This window comes from Dreissena polymorpha, chromosome 3 (genome assembly GCF_020536995.1).
Source record: "Dreissena polymorpha isolate Duluth1 chromosome 3, UMN_Dpol_1.0, whole genome shotgun sequence".
In the NCBI taxonomy this organism is placed as follows: domain Eukaryota; kingdom Metazoa; phylum Mollusca; class Bivalvia; order Myida; family Dreissenidae; genus Dreissena; species Dreissena polymorpha.
In genome coordinates, this window is record NC_068357.1 from 91,278,409 (window position 1) to 91,297,739 (window position 19,331).

The 19,331-nt window shown below is 32.9% G+C and overlaps 2 protein-coding genes across 4 annotated transcripts in view; one reads left to right on the forward strand and one right to left on the reverse strand.

Annotated features, from left to right (window-relative positions):
- Positions 1 to 19,331, reverse strand: part of LOC127875281 (uncharacterized) — a 157,401-nt gene that overhangs the window by 11,490 nt on the left and 126,580 nt on the right. The window contains exon 1 of one of the 3 annotated variants that reach the window (XM_052420229.1): positions 2,482 to 2,521. The exons of the other annotated variants lie outside the window; for them this stretch is intronic. Within the exon in view, the coding sequence (XP_052276189.1) occupies positions 2,482 to 2,505 (24 nt within the window). The 5' untranslated portion in view covers positions 2,506 to 2,521. Of the gene's footprint in view, positions 1 to 2,481; positions 2,522 to 19,331 lie in introns of those variants that run through there. 3 annotated transcript variants of the gene reach the window in all.
- Positions 1 to 19,331, forward strand: part of LOC127875282 (uncharacterized) — a 171,987-nt gene that overhangs the window by 9,930 nt on the left and 142,726 nt on the right. The window lies entirely within an intron of this gene.

Below are 19,331 nucleotides of genomic sequence, written 5' to 3' on the forward strand. Positions count from 1 at the left end.
TAACACATTATCTTTTATTTCATTCCAACATTATGTTCATAGTATTTCAGTGGCGAATATGTTTTCTTTTCCTATTGAAACTAATGTATTACTCGTTCAATTATGAAAACCTAGTCATTACAATACTTATTAAGAATATAACATACAATTTCACCTCTTCTTGTTCTTCATTTTTATTTGTTAATACATTAAAATATAGTATCTTATTTTATCCCATCATCAGACGTGCATTGTCGAAATAAACCACTGGGAAATAAATTTTCCTCTATTTCAGCAGTGCTGAAATATAGCTGTCACGCGCGGCGAAGAATGTTCATATTACTCTGAATCAACTATAAAATAATCATTTTAGAAAAATCGAATCAGATTCAACAAAAAAACAATTTGATACCAAGATGTAATATATTTTTAACACATAATGCAACTCAAAAAGCCAATAAACATTATTTACAAATATTAAGTGCGCGTACTCGTGACGTCATTATTAACATAACACGTCATACGACACAATGCATGTTGTTTCACGCTAAAGATGCAGTTGTTCAGTGTCTTTTTTTTCATAATTTCTTAAAAATCGGGGACGTAGAGGTATGATAAACAGAAAAACAGGTTAGTTACTGATCTTTTTGTAATGTTTTAGGCTCGACACGATTAAAATAATGAAACAATGTTTGCTTAAAATATCTTTGGGATTTTCCGTCTAGTTCGATTTTCCTATTGTAATTTGTATTTTTAAAGAAATAATTTACGACTTAGAAAATTGATGGGATAAATTGAATACTAGGTCGGTGCCGAATAAAGCAAAGTTTATCTTGCTCGGCACGAAAATCTGAACCACTCGCCAAGGCTCGTGGTTCAGATTTTCTAAGCCTCGCAAAATAAACTTTGCTTTATTCGGCACCGACCTAGTATTCTCTATATCACTCACTACCTTCATTAAAATACATGGTCGCTTCATTACATCTCCTTTCACTGGTCGCAAACATTACAACATCAACGCCGTATATATTTTTAAAGATATTTCTTGTTTCCAATGAAAGAAGTGTTATGTATGAGTCTGCCAAAACCTGTTACAAAATACTTCAATCTTGAAAAAACTAGTTGTATAGATAGTGTAGTTGGGCAGTAGGGATGGGCTGTTGTATGTACACTGGCAGTGTCTTGGTCTTGGTCAATTGGTCTATGTTGCAACCCCCTGTTATGACCACCAGTGTACATGCCATGTATTACCATATTTCTTAATTATACTATCAGATGTTTAGATTATTCATTCTTTGAGTCTTACTTGATTTTACTGTTTTACATAATGTACAATAAAACATTATAATTTCCTCAGAATATGATATAGTACTTATCAGTGGCGCTAATCAGTTCACTTCAGGCCTTGCCTGAGGTGATATGTGTTTAATCTACATTTTACAATTTTGGCAAAAGTCACGATAACTCATTTTAGTATCATAAAATTCTTGATTTTTAGGCAGTTTTTAATCTTATAAATGAAAGTTAAGATAAGCATTACTGGTATGGCTTTTTATTTAACTGTACAGTATTTTTGAATGCATTATGTATATACTCTCTTCAGTAATTCAGTAATCATGTTGTTTAAATATCAGATACATTTACGTATATCAATATGAAAACATTGATATTGCATACACAGGTTAAATGGTAGTTGATCTACCAATACACTATGTTGCCAACAAGACAAGGCACAACACATACTCATTCTCTACTTAAGTGGTCAACCACTGGCTTTGTCACTGAATAAAACGTAATTCATTATAGCTCAATAAACCCACTACTACCATTACTAACTTATACTCAACAGCCACACATCTACCTACACTCACTCACTCACTCACTCACTCACTCACTCACTCACTCACTCACTCACTCACTCACTCACTCACTCACTCACTCACTCACTCACTCATTCACTCTTATCCATATCACCTACCTAAACCCCACTCATACAACTATTATTCACACAATCACACTCACTCACTCACTCACTCACTCACTCACTCACTCACTCACTCACTCACTCACTCACTCACTCACTCACTCACTCACTCACTCACTCACGGAATACATGTACTATCTTTTGCCATAAATGTGTCATCTGTGTTATATAGACTATTTTTTATAGTCTCTTATAATTCAAATTGAATGGCCATTTGCAGCTGTTGTTATACATGTGTTTTTATATCTTGGACATACTATGTCGTACATGTAAATGGATGAGACTGAAAAAAATAAATATCTTAATTGTATATATCGAATTTACACGTTGCAAAATTTCTTAGCGGGACACAAAAATTACATCTCCCGCTAAAAAAATTCACAACTAGTAAAGTCGAGTTAAAGAGCGATTATAAAAACGAAATAAACTCTGATCACATTTTTGCTGATGTGGCTTGAAAGTGATCGGCGTTTGAACAATTTATACAAATAATAAAGAGTGTTAAACAGCGAAAATACCTGTCTCGGTATGGATGTCGCCATCTTGCTTTTCACATGAAAACCCCATCTGATAACGCGTAATTCGGATTATTTAAGAGAGTATGTACGATATCAGTGTCAACATTTTATTCTTGCAATCTTGTTATTCTGTCATCAATGAAAAAGTGTTTACTTCAATGAAATTTATAACGAAATTTATAGAAATAACGTTTATTCGAACACCAGCGATGTCGCGTTCAACTGTGCATGTTCCGGTTCCCAGCGAGCTTTTTCTTCTGATGTCGATACACTGTAATTCATGAATGTGTGTTCGCCCATAAATAATATTTTCACTCACGTAATTTTAACGATACAGATTTTAATTGGATGTTGCATTTACATCAATTGTTTATTTCAATAAAATTCATACCGAACAAGTTTACGCCGATGCTGACAACTACAGAAAATTATTAGAAATTGAATGAATATCTTATCTCGTTTATTTTCTGGTACTATTTTTCTGAACTTGCATTTTAGATTTTTATTAATCAACGTTTTACACTTTTTATGAAAAAATGAAATAAGATCGTATATACCCGCTTTAAAACGCATATAATTTACAAATGTGACCCAATAATTGCAAATTCAAATTTAATAATCGGTGTTATTATACCCGCTTTAAAACGCATATAATTTACAAAGGTGACCCAATAGTGCAAATTAAAATTTAATAATCGGTGTTTTTTCCCTTAGATTATGTATTACCATATTGACCTTCTGCGCTCCATTTTTTGCCCCCAAAACTTTGCTGCGTGAGATATTTTGGCTGTAATGAATATATTTGTGTTGCTCAGGAATTTTCTTAAATGCTCACACTTTTTGGCAGTGAACAATAATTTTCTAAATGTGACATTGCATATTTGTTCAATATTATCTGTTTATATTTCTGGGTGTGGAAAAGCACATGGTTTATGCAAACACATTTTTTTCCGATAAATGTCTTTTTTGTATTTGTGTTGTTTTTCTCTTTATACCAAACAGCTACCTGGTACACATAGCCAAAAACTGTTTACTTAACCGGCTGAACAACGCAATATTATATTATGAATTATACCAGTCGTGTGACTCGTGTCTGTTAACGTGCCATGTTATAAAATATTATAGTGCATGTATTTTGTTCCACATTTCTGCTGATATGACTGCATTTGCAAATCGTCAAGGTTTCTATCGGAAATTAAATATATATGAGGACTAAGCGTTTGTTTCAGAAATACCGCACAGTATACCAATTTACTTATGAATAGTTAAACATAAGTATAAACGACAGTGGTCAACAAATTGTTCAAATAACACAATACTATTGATGGGTTTTTACTGATGGTATTTAAATGTTTAACTTAAAACAAATCATACACAGCATGTGCTGGTATAGTTGTTTCTTTAAGGTCCAAGCTTCTATACATACTGTGAGGCATATTGCGATTGGCCTGTCTGGTCGTTCTTTGTTCCGCCCGTCCGTCCGTACGAGATTAACTCAAAATGACACATTTGTTAAACAGCAGTAATTATTCCAACAAAACTTTGATTCTCATTTGATTATGTCTTTGATCAGTGTCAACACACCTGTTTCACCTGAATTCATTTTGACGTTGTAACGTAACCGGTCAATTTTTATGATAAGAATTTCAAATAAGTAAAGCAGTTTCGAATAACGAATGATATTTATTATATGAATACACATGTTTGTATGAATATTATATTCACAGCAGAATGTCTCTGTCCTTTTTCTGAAATATATATCAATGATTTTTTCAACATTAGTTTCAAACAGTTCAGCCTTCATGCACGGTCTCAGTTTTCTTAGCCATTTTGAGTCGATTTGAGTTTAAAAAAAATTAAATGGCAAATTTGAGCATTTTTTATCAATAAAATGGACCAAATTGGAATGTTTTTATCAACAAATATTGACACAATATAGATACATCAGGTCTTTTCCTGGCCATTTTGGGAGAAAAATGCAATTCATTTGAAAAGTCCACTGATTTGGAAAAAACTAATCTAATTTAATATAACACTTTATAATAATTAAAAATCATATAAATTATAGTTATATACTTTGTTAGTTATTTATGAAATACATTTGAGATATATTTGTAATGATTATGAAACAGTTCTTTCTAATAAAAAATATATTTTTTTTACTTCTGGAGGGGATTTTTTACAAAATGGGGGAAAAATGTATACTCTTTTTTGAGGGGAATGGGGCCGAATATCGGCCCCGAAATTGCCATAAAAAACACTGGATACAGTACCGTTAAATTGCCAGGCATGACTAGGCAAATCAAACAACGATTGAATTGTAATTCGACTCATTCAATTTATGGATTAATTGGAGGCGAAATTATGGGAATGTCAAGTTTGTTAACCTACAATATGAAGTAAATAGGATCTAGGTCACGTAAGTTTGGACGTATCGTTTTAGTAGTATGTAGTAATTTATTGATTACTCTGGGATTTTTCATCATCATCATTGTTTTCATTTCTACTTAACTTTTCAATTGAAGAGTGGAGTCAGTGGAGTATAGCGACTAGCGCCAACATGATCGTTTTTTGTTTGTAATGGGTCTTTTGATTTTAAATAATATTTCAGGTACATGTCACCAAATTTTATTTATGAATGTTTCAAACTTTTTTGCTGCAGATCCTCGTGAGCCTGAGATTCCTGGCTAAAGTCGCAATTTACTCAGAATTGGCTGACACGCATGGGATCAGCAGATCAAGTGTATCGAGAACAGTTCATGCCTTTGTTGAGTCTGTCAACAACAACTTGGACAACATTAGGTACATAACTTTAAGACAGATTTGATATAATATTATTGCACTTACTGTTACAAACAGACAATCTTATGTGTACGGTTACAAACAGAAAATCTTATGTCAACTTATTGAGTTTAGACCCGGGCTGGTCACGTAAAATTCTCAATAGTTTGCAACCGTATAAATATGAAGCTTTCTAAGAAATCCTATACATGAAATCGCATCTCCAAACTCCTAAAGATTTTCCGATTTTCCACTGGTATGAGGAGATGGCAATGAACAATTTTACTGCAATATTTCACATTTTATTTCTCCATTTTCTTATATATTTATCAGCCTATTTATTGACATTTTGAAATTAAATGGTAACATATACTGGTTAAACATATGTTAATTCATGTAGCCTTGTAGTTAACAATTCTAAGTATAAAAAACTTTTTTGTAATCAATATCATGACCATTATAGGATGAAAGTAAATAAAAATGTAATTAATACGATGAACATTTTCTTAAATACAGTGCATGCTCAGAGGTATCTTCTTTCTATATATTATTGGTAATTTGGGTTATATCATCGTTATTGGTAACAAAGTAAAATTAATGGTTAAATGGTTATTATTTAAGACTCATTACCGCTTAAACATATTCTTATAGTTATAATTTTTCAAAAACAGGTTTCCAATCAACAGAGAAGACATTGTCAAAGAGAAGAGGGCCTTTTACGACAAATGTAGATTTCCAAATCTTGTTGGAGCAGTGGATGGGACCTTAATCCCAATCACTATTCCAACTGTAGATGAGGAAGTCTACATTTGTCGTAAAGGTTATCACGCCATCAACTGCCAGGCCTTAGTTAACACCAGTTTGAAGTACATATACACTCTTAAATTAATGTAGCAACTCTGTTTTTATTAAACAATTAGATCATATTTTGTTGTGAAATGCATTACAATTGTAAAGTACAAATATCTTAAATCACTTCTCCTATTTCCTTTTTAGTTTGACATATTACACAACGTTCCAGTGGTACAACCATAATATACAATTATGAGTTAATATCAGACCTAAACTCAGGGGTAATTTGTCAAAATTGCTTTCCACTGATTTTTAGTTATTACTCCTGCTAATTGCTTGTTCTAAACGTATCCTTTAAAGTGGGTCATTAATTGAGAAATAATGCATTTCAGGTTTATTGATGTTGTTGCGAGATGGCCGGGGTCTACCCATGATGGAGCGGTCTTTGAAAATTCAAGAAATAAAGTAAAATAAATAATTCTTTATGTATCAGATTCTAGTTACCATAATTATAAGTGCACAATGGGATATATAGGTATAACTAGAGCTGTGTTTGTGAAACAAAATGCCCCCTACTGCTCCGCTTTGAAGCTATATATTTGACCATTGACCTTGAAGGATGACCTTGACCTTTCACCACTCGAAATGTGCAGCTCCATGATATACACATGCGTGCCAAATATCAAGTTGCTATCTTCAATAATGCAAAAGATATGACCAAGGTTAAAGTTTTGGGATAGAATGACAGACAGACAGACAGGCCAAAAACAATATACCCCCGATCATTCTATCCGGGGGCAAAACATGATTTCTTCTTCCTGTCATAGATATTCTTATTTTACATAGCAGACAAATATATTGTGAAATCAAATATCCCAATTAATACCCTTTGTACTTTAAATAAAAAATGTTATACACAGAACATAATTGTTAAAGCATTAATTGCTATATTTATAAACTTATTATATATTTAAATTAAAAATGATTGTGCGTTTTCTTCATTACCTGGGAATGCCCAAATTTTGTCCTGCAAACATGTATTATGAGTGTATCCCAGACATGTTTTCATGTCTACCATGTTAAAATAACCTAATACAGCAATTGAAATGTAATACAAATATTCGGACAATAATAACAGTTGATCTACTGGAATATATAAAATCAATTTGATGCTTATCTCAGAACTGACCAGTTCAATGGAGAATAGAAAGTTTAAGGAGTATTCATTATGTGTTTCCTTACTTATAGATGTCTACATCGATCAGGGGGTGTTTTGCCCTATAAGCCACATCAGTGTGCGGCCTTGTTTGTTGCGTGCTACCGCCTGCCTAATCTTCTGGTGGAAAATGGGGATGAACAAGAAGTCGATGCTGATGTACGGGAGGATGATGACAATGATGATGACCGTGTTGAAGTTGAACACAATCAACATAGTGCTGCTGTTCGGAAGTTTTATGTTAATCTAAATTAACATTCTTTTTTATTTTAAAGGTGATATGAGGTAACAGGGCCGGGGACATAGACAAAACATGTCTATAAAATGTGTGTTCACTTACATCTGATAAAGACAAAACAAGTCTAGAAAATGTGTGTTCATTTACATCAGATAAAGACAAAACAAGACTATAAAATGTGTATTCATTTACATCTGAAAAAGACAAAACAAGTCTATAAAATGTGTGCTTAATGAGACATAGCTGATTATATATGTTTTGGGGCTGGGGGACATAGCTGATATTATAGCTTTAGGGCCATGTGATTTAGCTGATTATATAGGTTCTTGGGCCGGGGGACATAGCTGATATCATAGGTTTTGGGGTTATGGAACATAGCTGATATTATAGGTTTGGGGGCTGTCGTGCATGTGTTGTGAGCAATTACCTTGTTAACCGTCTAGAAGCAACATTTATTTTCAATAACCATAAATCTTGGTCAGAAGATTTGTATGAGTGAAATCTCAGTCAAGTTTGAAACTGGGTGACCTCGGGTCAAAAACTAAGTCACCAGGTCAAATTGAAGAAAAAGCTTGTTAACGCTCTAGAAGCCACATTTATAGCCCAATTAGCATACATGTTGGTCAGAACATTTTATCGACTGAAATCACAAAAGAGTTTGAAACTGGGTCACCTCTGGTCAAAAAGTAGGTCATCAGGTCAAATTGAAAACTTTTTTAAATACTCTTTTGCATCATTGCACAAACATCATAGTACATGGTATTACATGCTTGGTGCAACTCATGTGAGTGCTTTATGGCTATTTGGCCCTTTTGTTAAACTATAAATTAAAATGTTTCTTTTTATGTCCCCTAGCACTATAGTGAGGGATATATTGTTTTTGCCATGTTTGTTGGTTTGTTTGTGTGTTTGCGTCAAATTTTCAACATTTGCCATAACTTTTGCAATATTGAAGATAGCAACATGATATTTGGCATGCATGTGTACCTCATGGAGCTGCTTATTCTGAGTGGTGAAAGGTCAAGGTCATCCTTCAAGGTTACAGGTCAAATATATAGCTTCAAAGTGGCGCAGTTAGGGAAATAGTGTTTATGACAAAAACATTTTTTGTTTTAGATTGACTTTTTAGCTTAACTATTATATATGAAATATACATACATGTAGTGGAGCTATAGCCTATCCTACTCACCCTGGTGTGTGCATCTGCTCGAGCGTTGGAATGTTAAAGTTTGCGTACCACCTCAAATATTTTCTATGTCCCTTGACACATTGCTGTCATATTTTGCATACTTCTTTGCCAACATGACCTGATTCTATAAACATGAGCAGACAACTATACCAAACATTTTGTAAGCATTATGTTCCCTTTTCATACTTAGAAAATTTAAAATTTGGTTAAGTTTTGTGTTTAGGTTCTTTTTATTCCTAAAGTATCAAAGCTATTGCTTTCATACTTGCAACACTTACAATACTAACTATCATAAGGGGACTGTGCAGGCAAAGTTATATAACTCTGACTGGCATTTTGACAGAATTATGGCCCCTTATATACTTAGATAATTTAACTTTTGGTTAAGTTTTGTGTTTTGGTCCATTTTACTCCTAAAGTATCATAGCTATTGCTTTCAGACTCGCTAACTATCATAAGGGGACTGAACCGGGCAAGTTGCATAACTCTGGTTGGAATTTTAACGGAATGATGGCCCTTTTTTGTATTAGTAACTTTTAATATTTTGTTAAATGTTGTTTTTAGATCCACTTTACTTTTAAAGTATCAAGACTATTTTTTTCAAACTTCAGTTACTTTCTTACTATCATGAGGGTACTGTACCTGGCAAGTTGAATTTGACCTTGACTTTTGAATGACCTTGACTCAAGGTAAAATTAATAAATAAATAAAGCTAAATTATATAATAATGCACCTTTAAAATTAATATTCACTATAGCCCCTCAAGATGCTGTAATGTTTAATTTGGCGAATTGTCTAAATTGCCTTATGGACATCACTGCATTAGAGTAAGGCGGTAGCTTTGATGTAGATTTCTGCTTCTATTGGTATCAGTTGAAAGTTATTTGTTATTGTTATACTATTATTGTAAATGTTTTCAGTGTTCAGTTTTATATTTCTAAAATATTGCTTTGAATCATATAGAATGTTTCTTCAACGTTTTTTGTCTTGATTGTACCTGTTTTTAATGTTAATATTAAGAATTTTTCTAATAGTCTTTTGTCAGTTTCTCTTGTTATTTTAAACCATGGGGCATTTTTCATTGATGTGCACCTTAATTATTAACTCCATCCGTGGGTTCGTTTCACATTCTTGTATGCACCACCTAACTTTTACAAATTAGATTATCATTAAGATCTGCTGTGCATATTGTACAGGATTTACAATCAGACTTTTTTTGAATTATTTATTGACATTTGTTGATTTTGCATTCTACATAATGCACGCATGTTGTTGGATGTTATGTCTGAGACGTATTCTTGTTGGTACTGGTTTTGGAGGTAGTATAGTAGCAGCCAATAAATAGATCATTAAGTTTATTATTTGTTGTTTTATTTGATTTTTATATGTCCGTTTGGAAAAAAGGAACATGTTATGTTAAACAGTATTCATCTGATCTTAACCAATCTTTGTCAGAAGTTGAAATTGGATGATATATAGGCCAATTTCGAAGATGGGTCATGTAGTGTCAGATACTAGGTAATATGGTCACTTAATGCATTTTCAGCATTCGGCATGTTGTTCGGCTCTAATTCGAACAATATTCATCCGATCTTCCCCAATCTTATTTAGGATTTGCATCTAGTTTATATAGGTCAAATTCGAATGTAGGTTATATATGCTTAAAAAGAATGTCAAAGTATTACTTGGTGTATTGTTAACATTCAACATGTTGTCCAGGCTCTAATGCAATCAGTATTGATCTGATTTTCATCAATCTCGGTCAGTGTTACATGATATCGAGTTTGCTAATTTTTCAAAAAAAAATCCCACACAAAAACGTCATTCATTTCTCAATGTATGGTTTCTTACTTGCATCTTCGTGGTAAGTCGGTTACTAAAATATTGATATTAATGATCAAAGCAAGTTGTTTTCAATCATGATACAATAAATAAAAGGGACAAATGACTCAACAAATTTAATAAAACAATGATAAAATATTCAAAACGCAGCATCATACAATCACTGGCTTCATTTAACTAGAGATCATTAATTAAAAAAAATGTTTTCTAAAATATCACTCAGATTCAAACACTCATATATACATAATACAATATGTAAACATAATAAAAATGAACAAAACAATTCATACCTTATTGCTCATCTCAACATTGTTTATTTCATGAAACATAAGACATGTTTATAACATTTACAAACAAAAATAAGAATAAAATGCAATGACATGGATTTATAAACATTTTCAAAAGTTCAGTGGATTTATATATGTATGCCCCCCTTTGAAGAAGAGGGGGTATATTGTTTTGCACATGTCGGTCCGTTGGTCCGTCCGTCCACCATATGGTTTCCGGATGATAACTCAAGAACGCCTAGGCCTAGGATTTACTTTCTGATACTTGTTGTTTAAGAAGGTCCTTTTTCACTAATTGTTCCAACCTAACAATATTTTTTACACCTTTAATATTGTCAGGGAGAGAGTTCAAGTCTCTTGGTCCAGTATAAAAGAAATCCTGTTTACAAGACGTATTATGGACACTAGGTTATATAAAAATAAATTGCTTTGTTGCTATAGAGCTATTAACAAAGTTTTCCCTAAGATATGAAGAACATGTCTTATAATAGACTTTATGCATGTGATTAAGCCTTAGCTGTTTTACTCTATTGCTAACATTTAACATATTCAGTTGAACATAGTCCTGCCAAGTAATAGAATGTCTTAGAGAGTAACCTTTTATAAATCTGATTATCTTGTTCTGGACAATTTGTAGTTTATATTTTAGACATTTATTCAGACCTTCGTACCAGGGTGAACAAGAATAATCGAAGTGACACTGTAAAAGTGCAGACGATAACATTTTACATGTGTTAAAATCCAGACAACTATTATGTCTATACAAAAATTTCACCTTTGACTTTAGAGATAATATTTTGTATAATAGCTTCACCTGATAAAAATCTACTTGTAGTCGTACGTTCTTAACTTGTTTAGTACTATTTATCTTATGACCATTACAAGTGACTTGTGTAGACCCTTGCTTACTTAAATTTTGTTTTGGGCCGAAAAGAATATATTCAGTTTTTTCCCAAGTGCAAGGATAACTTATTTTCTACCACACATTTTATAGACTTGTTTTGTCTTTATCAGATGTAAATGAACACACATTTTTTAGACTTGTTTTGTCTTTATCATATGTAAATGAACACACATTTTAAAGACTTGTTTTGTCTATATCAGATGTAAATGAACACACATTTTTTTACTTGTTTTGTCTTTATCAGATGTAAATTAACACACATTTTTAAGACTTGTTTTGTCTTTATCAAATGTAAATTAACACACATTTTATAGACTTGTTTTGTCTTTATCAGATGTAAATAAACACACATTTTATAGACTTGTTTTGTCTGGTCCAGCAAGCTGTCCAAGTATGTCTTTCCAGCAGTAAATTTCAGTGATGAACTGATTTCGCGCAAGATTTCATTTCTCTTTATGCTCTCCTCAAGCATGCGCCGAGAAATGACCAGCATCTCCTGATGACAATTACAATCTGCAAGTGGGATCAAATAAAACTGATATTATAAGCTATGTGATGAATCTTTAATTTATTTCTTTGTCTTTTACAAAGTTGTTATTCTAAGTGACTATCGGTGTTCATTAAAGGAGTGAACAATATGCTTATCTCCAAGTATGCTTCATGTCACCTTTCATAACAAAAATGTATGATATCAATCAATTAATGATGGTTAGCATAGTAAGACATAACATTAATCTTTATAACAATAGCTGTCCATGAACAGTCACTCCACTTATTAGGGGCTGGAAAATGTTATGAAAGCAATTTCTACAAGTGTAATGGAGGTTATCTGCCCTTGTGAGTTGTGGTCCCCATATGATGATGAACAAGCAAAGGAAGTATATATCATTGACAGATTCTGAGATATGGATCTATACAAAAATGTTAACTTAATATGAAAGGCTAATTTGAAAAAGAAGGCAAAACTGTAGAAAACAGTTAGGGTAACATGCCCTTGTGTTTTGTTGTCCTCGCATGATAGTGAACAAGCAAAGGAAGTTTAGAGCAAATATCTTCAATTGTTTCTGAGATATGGACCTTTACATAAAGGTATAAGTGCAATGGCGTGTCCAGAGCAAAAAGAACTAAAGCTTTGTCACATAATGGGACTGATGAAAATGTGATCTACCCTTCATAGCTGTCTACTTTGGTTGCTGACATGGGTACTGGCAGTGCTTTTTGATGTGCTTGGGGTTGAATCTGGAACAGGTTCACTTGGAACTAAAACATGAATTCAGACATTAAAGGTAATGTAACAAGAGATGACGTTACCAGTGTGTGTGTGTGTGTGTGTGTGTGTGTGTGTGTGTGTGTGTGTGTGTGTGTGTGTGTGTGTGTGTGTGTGTGTGTGTGTGAGTTTGTAAAACCTACCAACCGGGGAAAATCGTATGAATACACACCAACAAACCGGGGAACACCTACCAACCGGGGAATTCCCCGGTTGGTTTTAGGCGAAAATCTCTAATCTACGTGTATGAAATACCAAACTGTCAATTTAAATTAGAAATCCAACGCCTTCCCCGATTAGTGGGTTTGTGGCATGCACAAACTATACACAAATCTTGACCAAATTACAATCGAGTGTGTATCCAGGCTAATAACAGTTCCCCGGTTGCGCTGTTTAAAAATCATACACTCGGTATTTATATCATTTAGTGAAAGTATGTTGGAAAAATGGAGTTTCGAGCGAACAAACGCATTAAACTAAGGTAAGTTTTTTAATTATATTTACAACTTTCAATTACTATTAAAAAGCGTTTTTATGTAAACGTTAAAGTAATACTGGAATATTGTCTATGTCCCTTGACATATTGCTTTTATATTTAGCATACTTCTTGACCAACATGACCCCAATCTATAAACAAGAGCAGACAACTGTAACAAGCATTTTGTAAGAATTATGGCCCCTTTTTCCACTTAAAATATGCACATTATTGATAAATCTTTGTTGAAGTTTACGTACCACCTTAAATATTTTCTATGTCCCTTGACATATTGATTTTATATATTTTGCATACTTCTTCACCAACATAACCCCAATCTATAAACAAGAGCAGACAACTGTAACAAGCATTTTGTAAGAATTATGGCCCCTTTTCCACTTAGAATATGCATATTATTGATAAATCTTTATTAAAGTTTGCGTACCACCTCAAATATTTTCTTTTTCCCTTGTAAACAGCATTTTGTAAGATTTTTTTTGGCCCCTTTTTCCACTTAGAATATGCATATTATTGGTTATTCTATGTTAAAGTTTGCGTACCACCTTAAATATTTTAATTGTCCCTTGACATACTGCTTTCATATTTTGCAAACTTCTTGACCAACATGACCCCAATCTATAAACAAGAGCAGACAACTGTAACAAGCATTTTGTAAGAATTATGGCCCTTTTTCCACCTAGTAACTTTGAATATTTTGTTAAATTTTGTGTTTACATCGACTTTACTTCTAAAGTATCAAGGCTATTGCTTTCAAACTTAAAATACTTTTTTACCATCATGAGGGTACTGCACCTGGCAAGTTGAATTTTACCTTGACCTTTGACCTTGAATCTGAAGGTCAAATTAATAAATTTTGATTAAATTGCCATAACTTCTTTATTTAGGATCAGATTTGATTCATACTTTGACAAAACAATGCTTACCTGATATACCACAATGGACTTAACCCAAACCATCCCACACGCCCCACCCTAGAAATCCTCCTCCCCCCCCAAAAAAAAGAGCTTTTGTTTTCCTTATTTTTTCTAACACGTTAAAAAAACTTTTTTTTTCTTAAGACTGTCCAACCATCCCACCCAAGCTGTTGCTATCAAACTTGAAATACAATCTTATTAGTATGTTTTATGTCTTTACAAATGTTCAATAGATTGTGGAAAACATACCTGAACTCAGAATCGTCTATAATGTACCACTTCTTTAAAACATAAGCGATCAATATGTTTCAATTATGGTCCTCTTCCAGTTAGAATATGACTATAGTACCTTGACCTTATTGAATATGAACAATTTCCCCATGGTGGCTTACTTTATACTATCAAGAACTTGAATAGTCGAGCGCGCTGTCTTCTGACAACTCTTGTAGTTTTTCTCATCGACATTTCCATTTTAACATTTAGTAGCCAAAAGGGGCCAAGTCCCCTTGATCTCGCAAGAACGTACTGCCAGAATTACGTTGATCCACCAGGTTTTGAAGTAAAAACCGTAGATGATGTCATAGGTACAAATATTTTTGTATATGGTTATGTTTAAGGTCGTTTAGAAATTATAAAAGAATATCGTAGCCCCTTTCCATTAAAAAGAAGAAAACAAACATGGACTATTGGGTTACTTAATACTGGGCAGATATATGGAAGAAGCATAAAAATTTATTGATTTTTTATGAATAAAACACTATTGGCGCCTATATCTAGCCTTCAATTATATGACCAAAATGGTTGTTAATATAAAATGTCTACAAATATAAATATTTCAGGCGAATGAGTATTTGCCACTAAGCCTTTTTAAAAAGGAGACTTTCTTCTCGAATACAAAGGAGATATGATAACACGAGTAAAGCATGCACGGCAATTAGAAAAGGAGTATGAAAAAGAGGGTCAAGGCAGCTTCATGTACTTTTTAAATACAGAGACAAATCTTGCTGGTAACTACAAGTTATCTTTACTTTGCACATCAAACGTTTAAATTACGCCATTAGAAGAAGACTTATCTTTAGTTTTTTTCACCATAATAATTAAATATGGCATGCGCGTTCTTTTAGTTTAAAGCATCAGAATTGTTTATTTAAATGTCTTATTCAGCATTGACGCTACCAACGATATATTTCATGAGGGTCGAATGATACATGATGCCGAAAATGGAGACGCAAAACAAAATTGTGTAATGAAAATAGTTGAAGTCAACTCCCCATCTATGCACTATCGCCGACAGAGACATTGCAATTGGCGAGGAACTCCGATATGATTATGGAGTACCAACACTTCCATGGAGAAAGGTACATTCTATTGTTAAGATGTCATCTATGATGGATTTATCACTAAATTAGCTTTAAATGTCTTTTGAATTATCAATTTTATAAATATAGCAAATCAGTTTTATGATTACATTCATGTTCATTCATGAGTTGTTCATTTTAAAAACAGATAGTCAAATATCTTTTTGCCGTGAATTAAAATGTTTAATCATTGAACGTCGTCAAGCTCTACTTTAATGCGGTCTGTCTAATAATGTGTAATTGTGTAATTGTTATTTGAATTTTCAGAAATGCACGGAGCAAAAAATGGGTATGTTTTACAGTGATTTGTTATTACTACACATGCATTAATACAAATGCGTTGTACTTAATGGTTTCATAACTAACGAACTTTCTAACACTGACTAGATTATGTGTAATACCAATTTTTATTGTTGTTTTGAATAGGCAACACAATGACTACTAGATCTACGGACAGCCAGGAACCAGGACAAACAACATCCATACACACGGAAGAAGTCAATGAGACGGTTTGTAATATTTCGCAAGGTCGAAGCTACTAAGGTGTATTTTCTTGTTGGTTTTGTCTTCAGTGAAATGGGCGTAATTTTGCCTTACTAAGGCGTATTTTTTGGTTAAATACCTTTTAGCCGTGAATTAAAATGGTTTATCATTGAACGTCGTCAAGCTCTACTTGAAATGCGTTCTGTCTGATAATGTGTATTTGTTTTTTGCATTTTCAGAAATGCACGGAACAAAAAAGGGTATGTTTCACAGTGATTTTGTTATTACTACACATGCCTAAATACATATTATGAACATCATGAAATTATTGTCATTGTTGTACAAGGAATTAATGTCAATGTGTTGTACTAAATGGTTTCATGAATAACGAACTTTTTAACTCTGACTAGATGATGTGTTATACCATTTTTATTGTTGTTTTGAATAGGCAACACAATGACTACTAGATCTACGGACAGCCAGGAACCAGGAAAAACAACATCCGTACACACGGAAGAAGTCGATGAGACGGTTTGTAATATTTCACTATGTCGAAGCTACTAAGGCGTATTTTCTGGTTTGGTTTAGTCTTCAGTGAAATGGGCGTAATTTTGCCTTAAATTATATTGTGCCAATATTTATTCCGGGTGATGCTAATTGGTATTTGGGCTTAATATAACACGTACGTCGATGATCATTATATTAACATGTTATAGCACACGTTATGCGAATTTTAAAAGAATGAAATATTGTTTACCAGTTGTAGTTACTTTGAACTACTTGTCTTGCAAAATCTTCATATACACAAAGAATTTAGAATTTACACCTGTCAATGAAACTGGTGAGCATGTGTATTAACCACTGTAGTCTATAAACATCGACTTCATCATAATCACAAAAACGTTAATTATCGCTTATCCAAGAAGTGTAATATCATTAATTTTAATTTTCAGTATAAGACTTATACGCTGCCACAAATTGACAAATGACGATGGAGAATAAGATGGATGTTTAACAAAACTGGAAAAAGACCTGTGCCGTTATTTTTACCGTACAGAGATTATTGCAAAACGAGGTCGAATATCTGCAGTACTGTATCCAAGGCAGGTGAAAGAAAATATCGACCTCCTGATACGCAGCAGAAATTCTCTAACAAACTGTTTCAAAAGTAAATATCTTTTCGCAACAAAATCTGCATCATCGCATATTCGTGGGACAGATGTATTACGTTCGATTGCAATTGACTGTGGAGCTGAACATCCGGAAAGGCTTCGTTCTACAAAGTTAAGGAAACATATTGCCACAATGACTCAGCTTTTTAACTTGTCTGAAAATGAATTAGACATTCTAGCTAAATTTTTTGGTCACGACATTCGGGTACATAGAGAATTCTACAGATTACCAGATGGAACCATGCAGGTTGCCAAAGTCAGCAAGCTGCTCATGATGATGGAAAGTGGACAAATTACCATAAATTCTGTCAATTCGCTAGACGATATTGATGTTGACGACGAATGTATTGAATGTATGTCGCATTTTCAGTGTTAAATTCATACAGTAAATTTGTATAATGTAAATAATGGGCTCATTACCGAACTTGATAACCTGAAGTGATAAAAAGAATTACAAACAATTTTCTGAAATATACTTGTGTTATGCAAGGCAATTCTTTTTAATCGGAGACGACCAGGTAAGGTGGAATGTAAAGTCTACACTCATTTTGTGCTCAGTAAGGTTTACATTGGCTACTTCTAATTTTTCAATTTCAATGCACTAACTGCATATTTATTTGGTGTGCTTCGGTTGTTTCCATTATTGTTATATTATTAACTATATATAATTTTTGATCTTGTGATTTACACGACAGATGAACAATATTCTTCTGAATCATCAGAAAATGAAAATACTGAATACCTTGAAACTCTTCTTCCCAGCACCAGTCAACAAGAAATAACAGACAAAGGTATGCATACACATGTGAATGCATTTAAGTTATGTATCTCCAAGTTTCTTATGTTTCTTAGAACATGATTTGCTTTCATGTAATTGTTTGATTAATTAGGCAAAATAATGTTTCCAAATTTATCGTGTGACATCGATGTCATTATCAGGTGCCGTAAGTACCTGGACGCTTTTGTCGTAATTTTGCTATGAAAAATTGTACTGAAGTATATATATTTAATATGAATATCTTACACATGGCAGTTAGCGACGTCATATGGTGTTTTATTATCCATGTACAGAAAAGGGTACTTCAAATACCAGGAGAACAAAACAAGCAGCCAAAAAGCAATGGAGTGAAAACGAAAAAGGAGCTGTTCACAGACACTTTGATCGTTTTTTTGATAATGGGTAAATTACCAGGGAAAAAAGAAATACTTGCGTGTATTGAAAGTGAGAATGACCTTCACAACAGAAGTTGGAAAAATGTCAAAGACGTTTGCAGAAATTTAATTGAAACAAAAAAGCGACGGGGACTTTTAACTCAAAAAAATATTACACATATAATGCACGTTTAGGAGAATACGTTAAAGGATGAAGTTGCTACATGTGTTTTGTGTGTTTTCTTGTTCTATATACTCTTTTCGAAAACGATATATGTGTGCTTATTGTTTTTTAATGTTTTATTAATACGGTTCAGTCAAAAACGATATTTGTTCATAATCATATCGCCGAACAAATTAGGATTGGTATATAGTTCGGCCAAAGAGTGTTTCTTTGTACTTTCTATTACGAGTTTCTACGAGTTACTCACTATACAAGTTATTTTTTACCCTAAACTTGGTGAATATGAATGAATATAGCAAACATGATAACAAATCAATCTAGAAGGCTAAACGTTCAGAGAAGGCACAAAAAAATTCAGTCGGATAAATGGAAACAAACATTTTGTTCAAGCATAACAAACAAAAACTTTAAGATTTAATAAGATAAATGTAAATAACATAAAAAAACTACTGCTAAACTACTGCTACAATGTGATAAATACAAATGAATATTTTGTCAATTTTACAAAATTTGTTTTGAATGACAGGTGTCTGACTTGCAGTTGAGTACTTAATAGTTATTTTAAAGTAAAAATT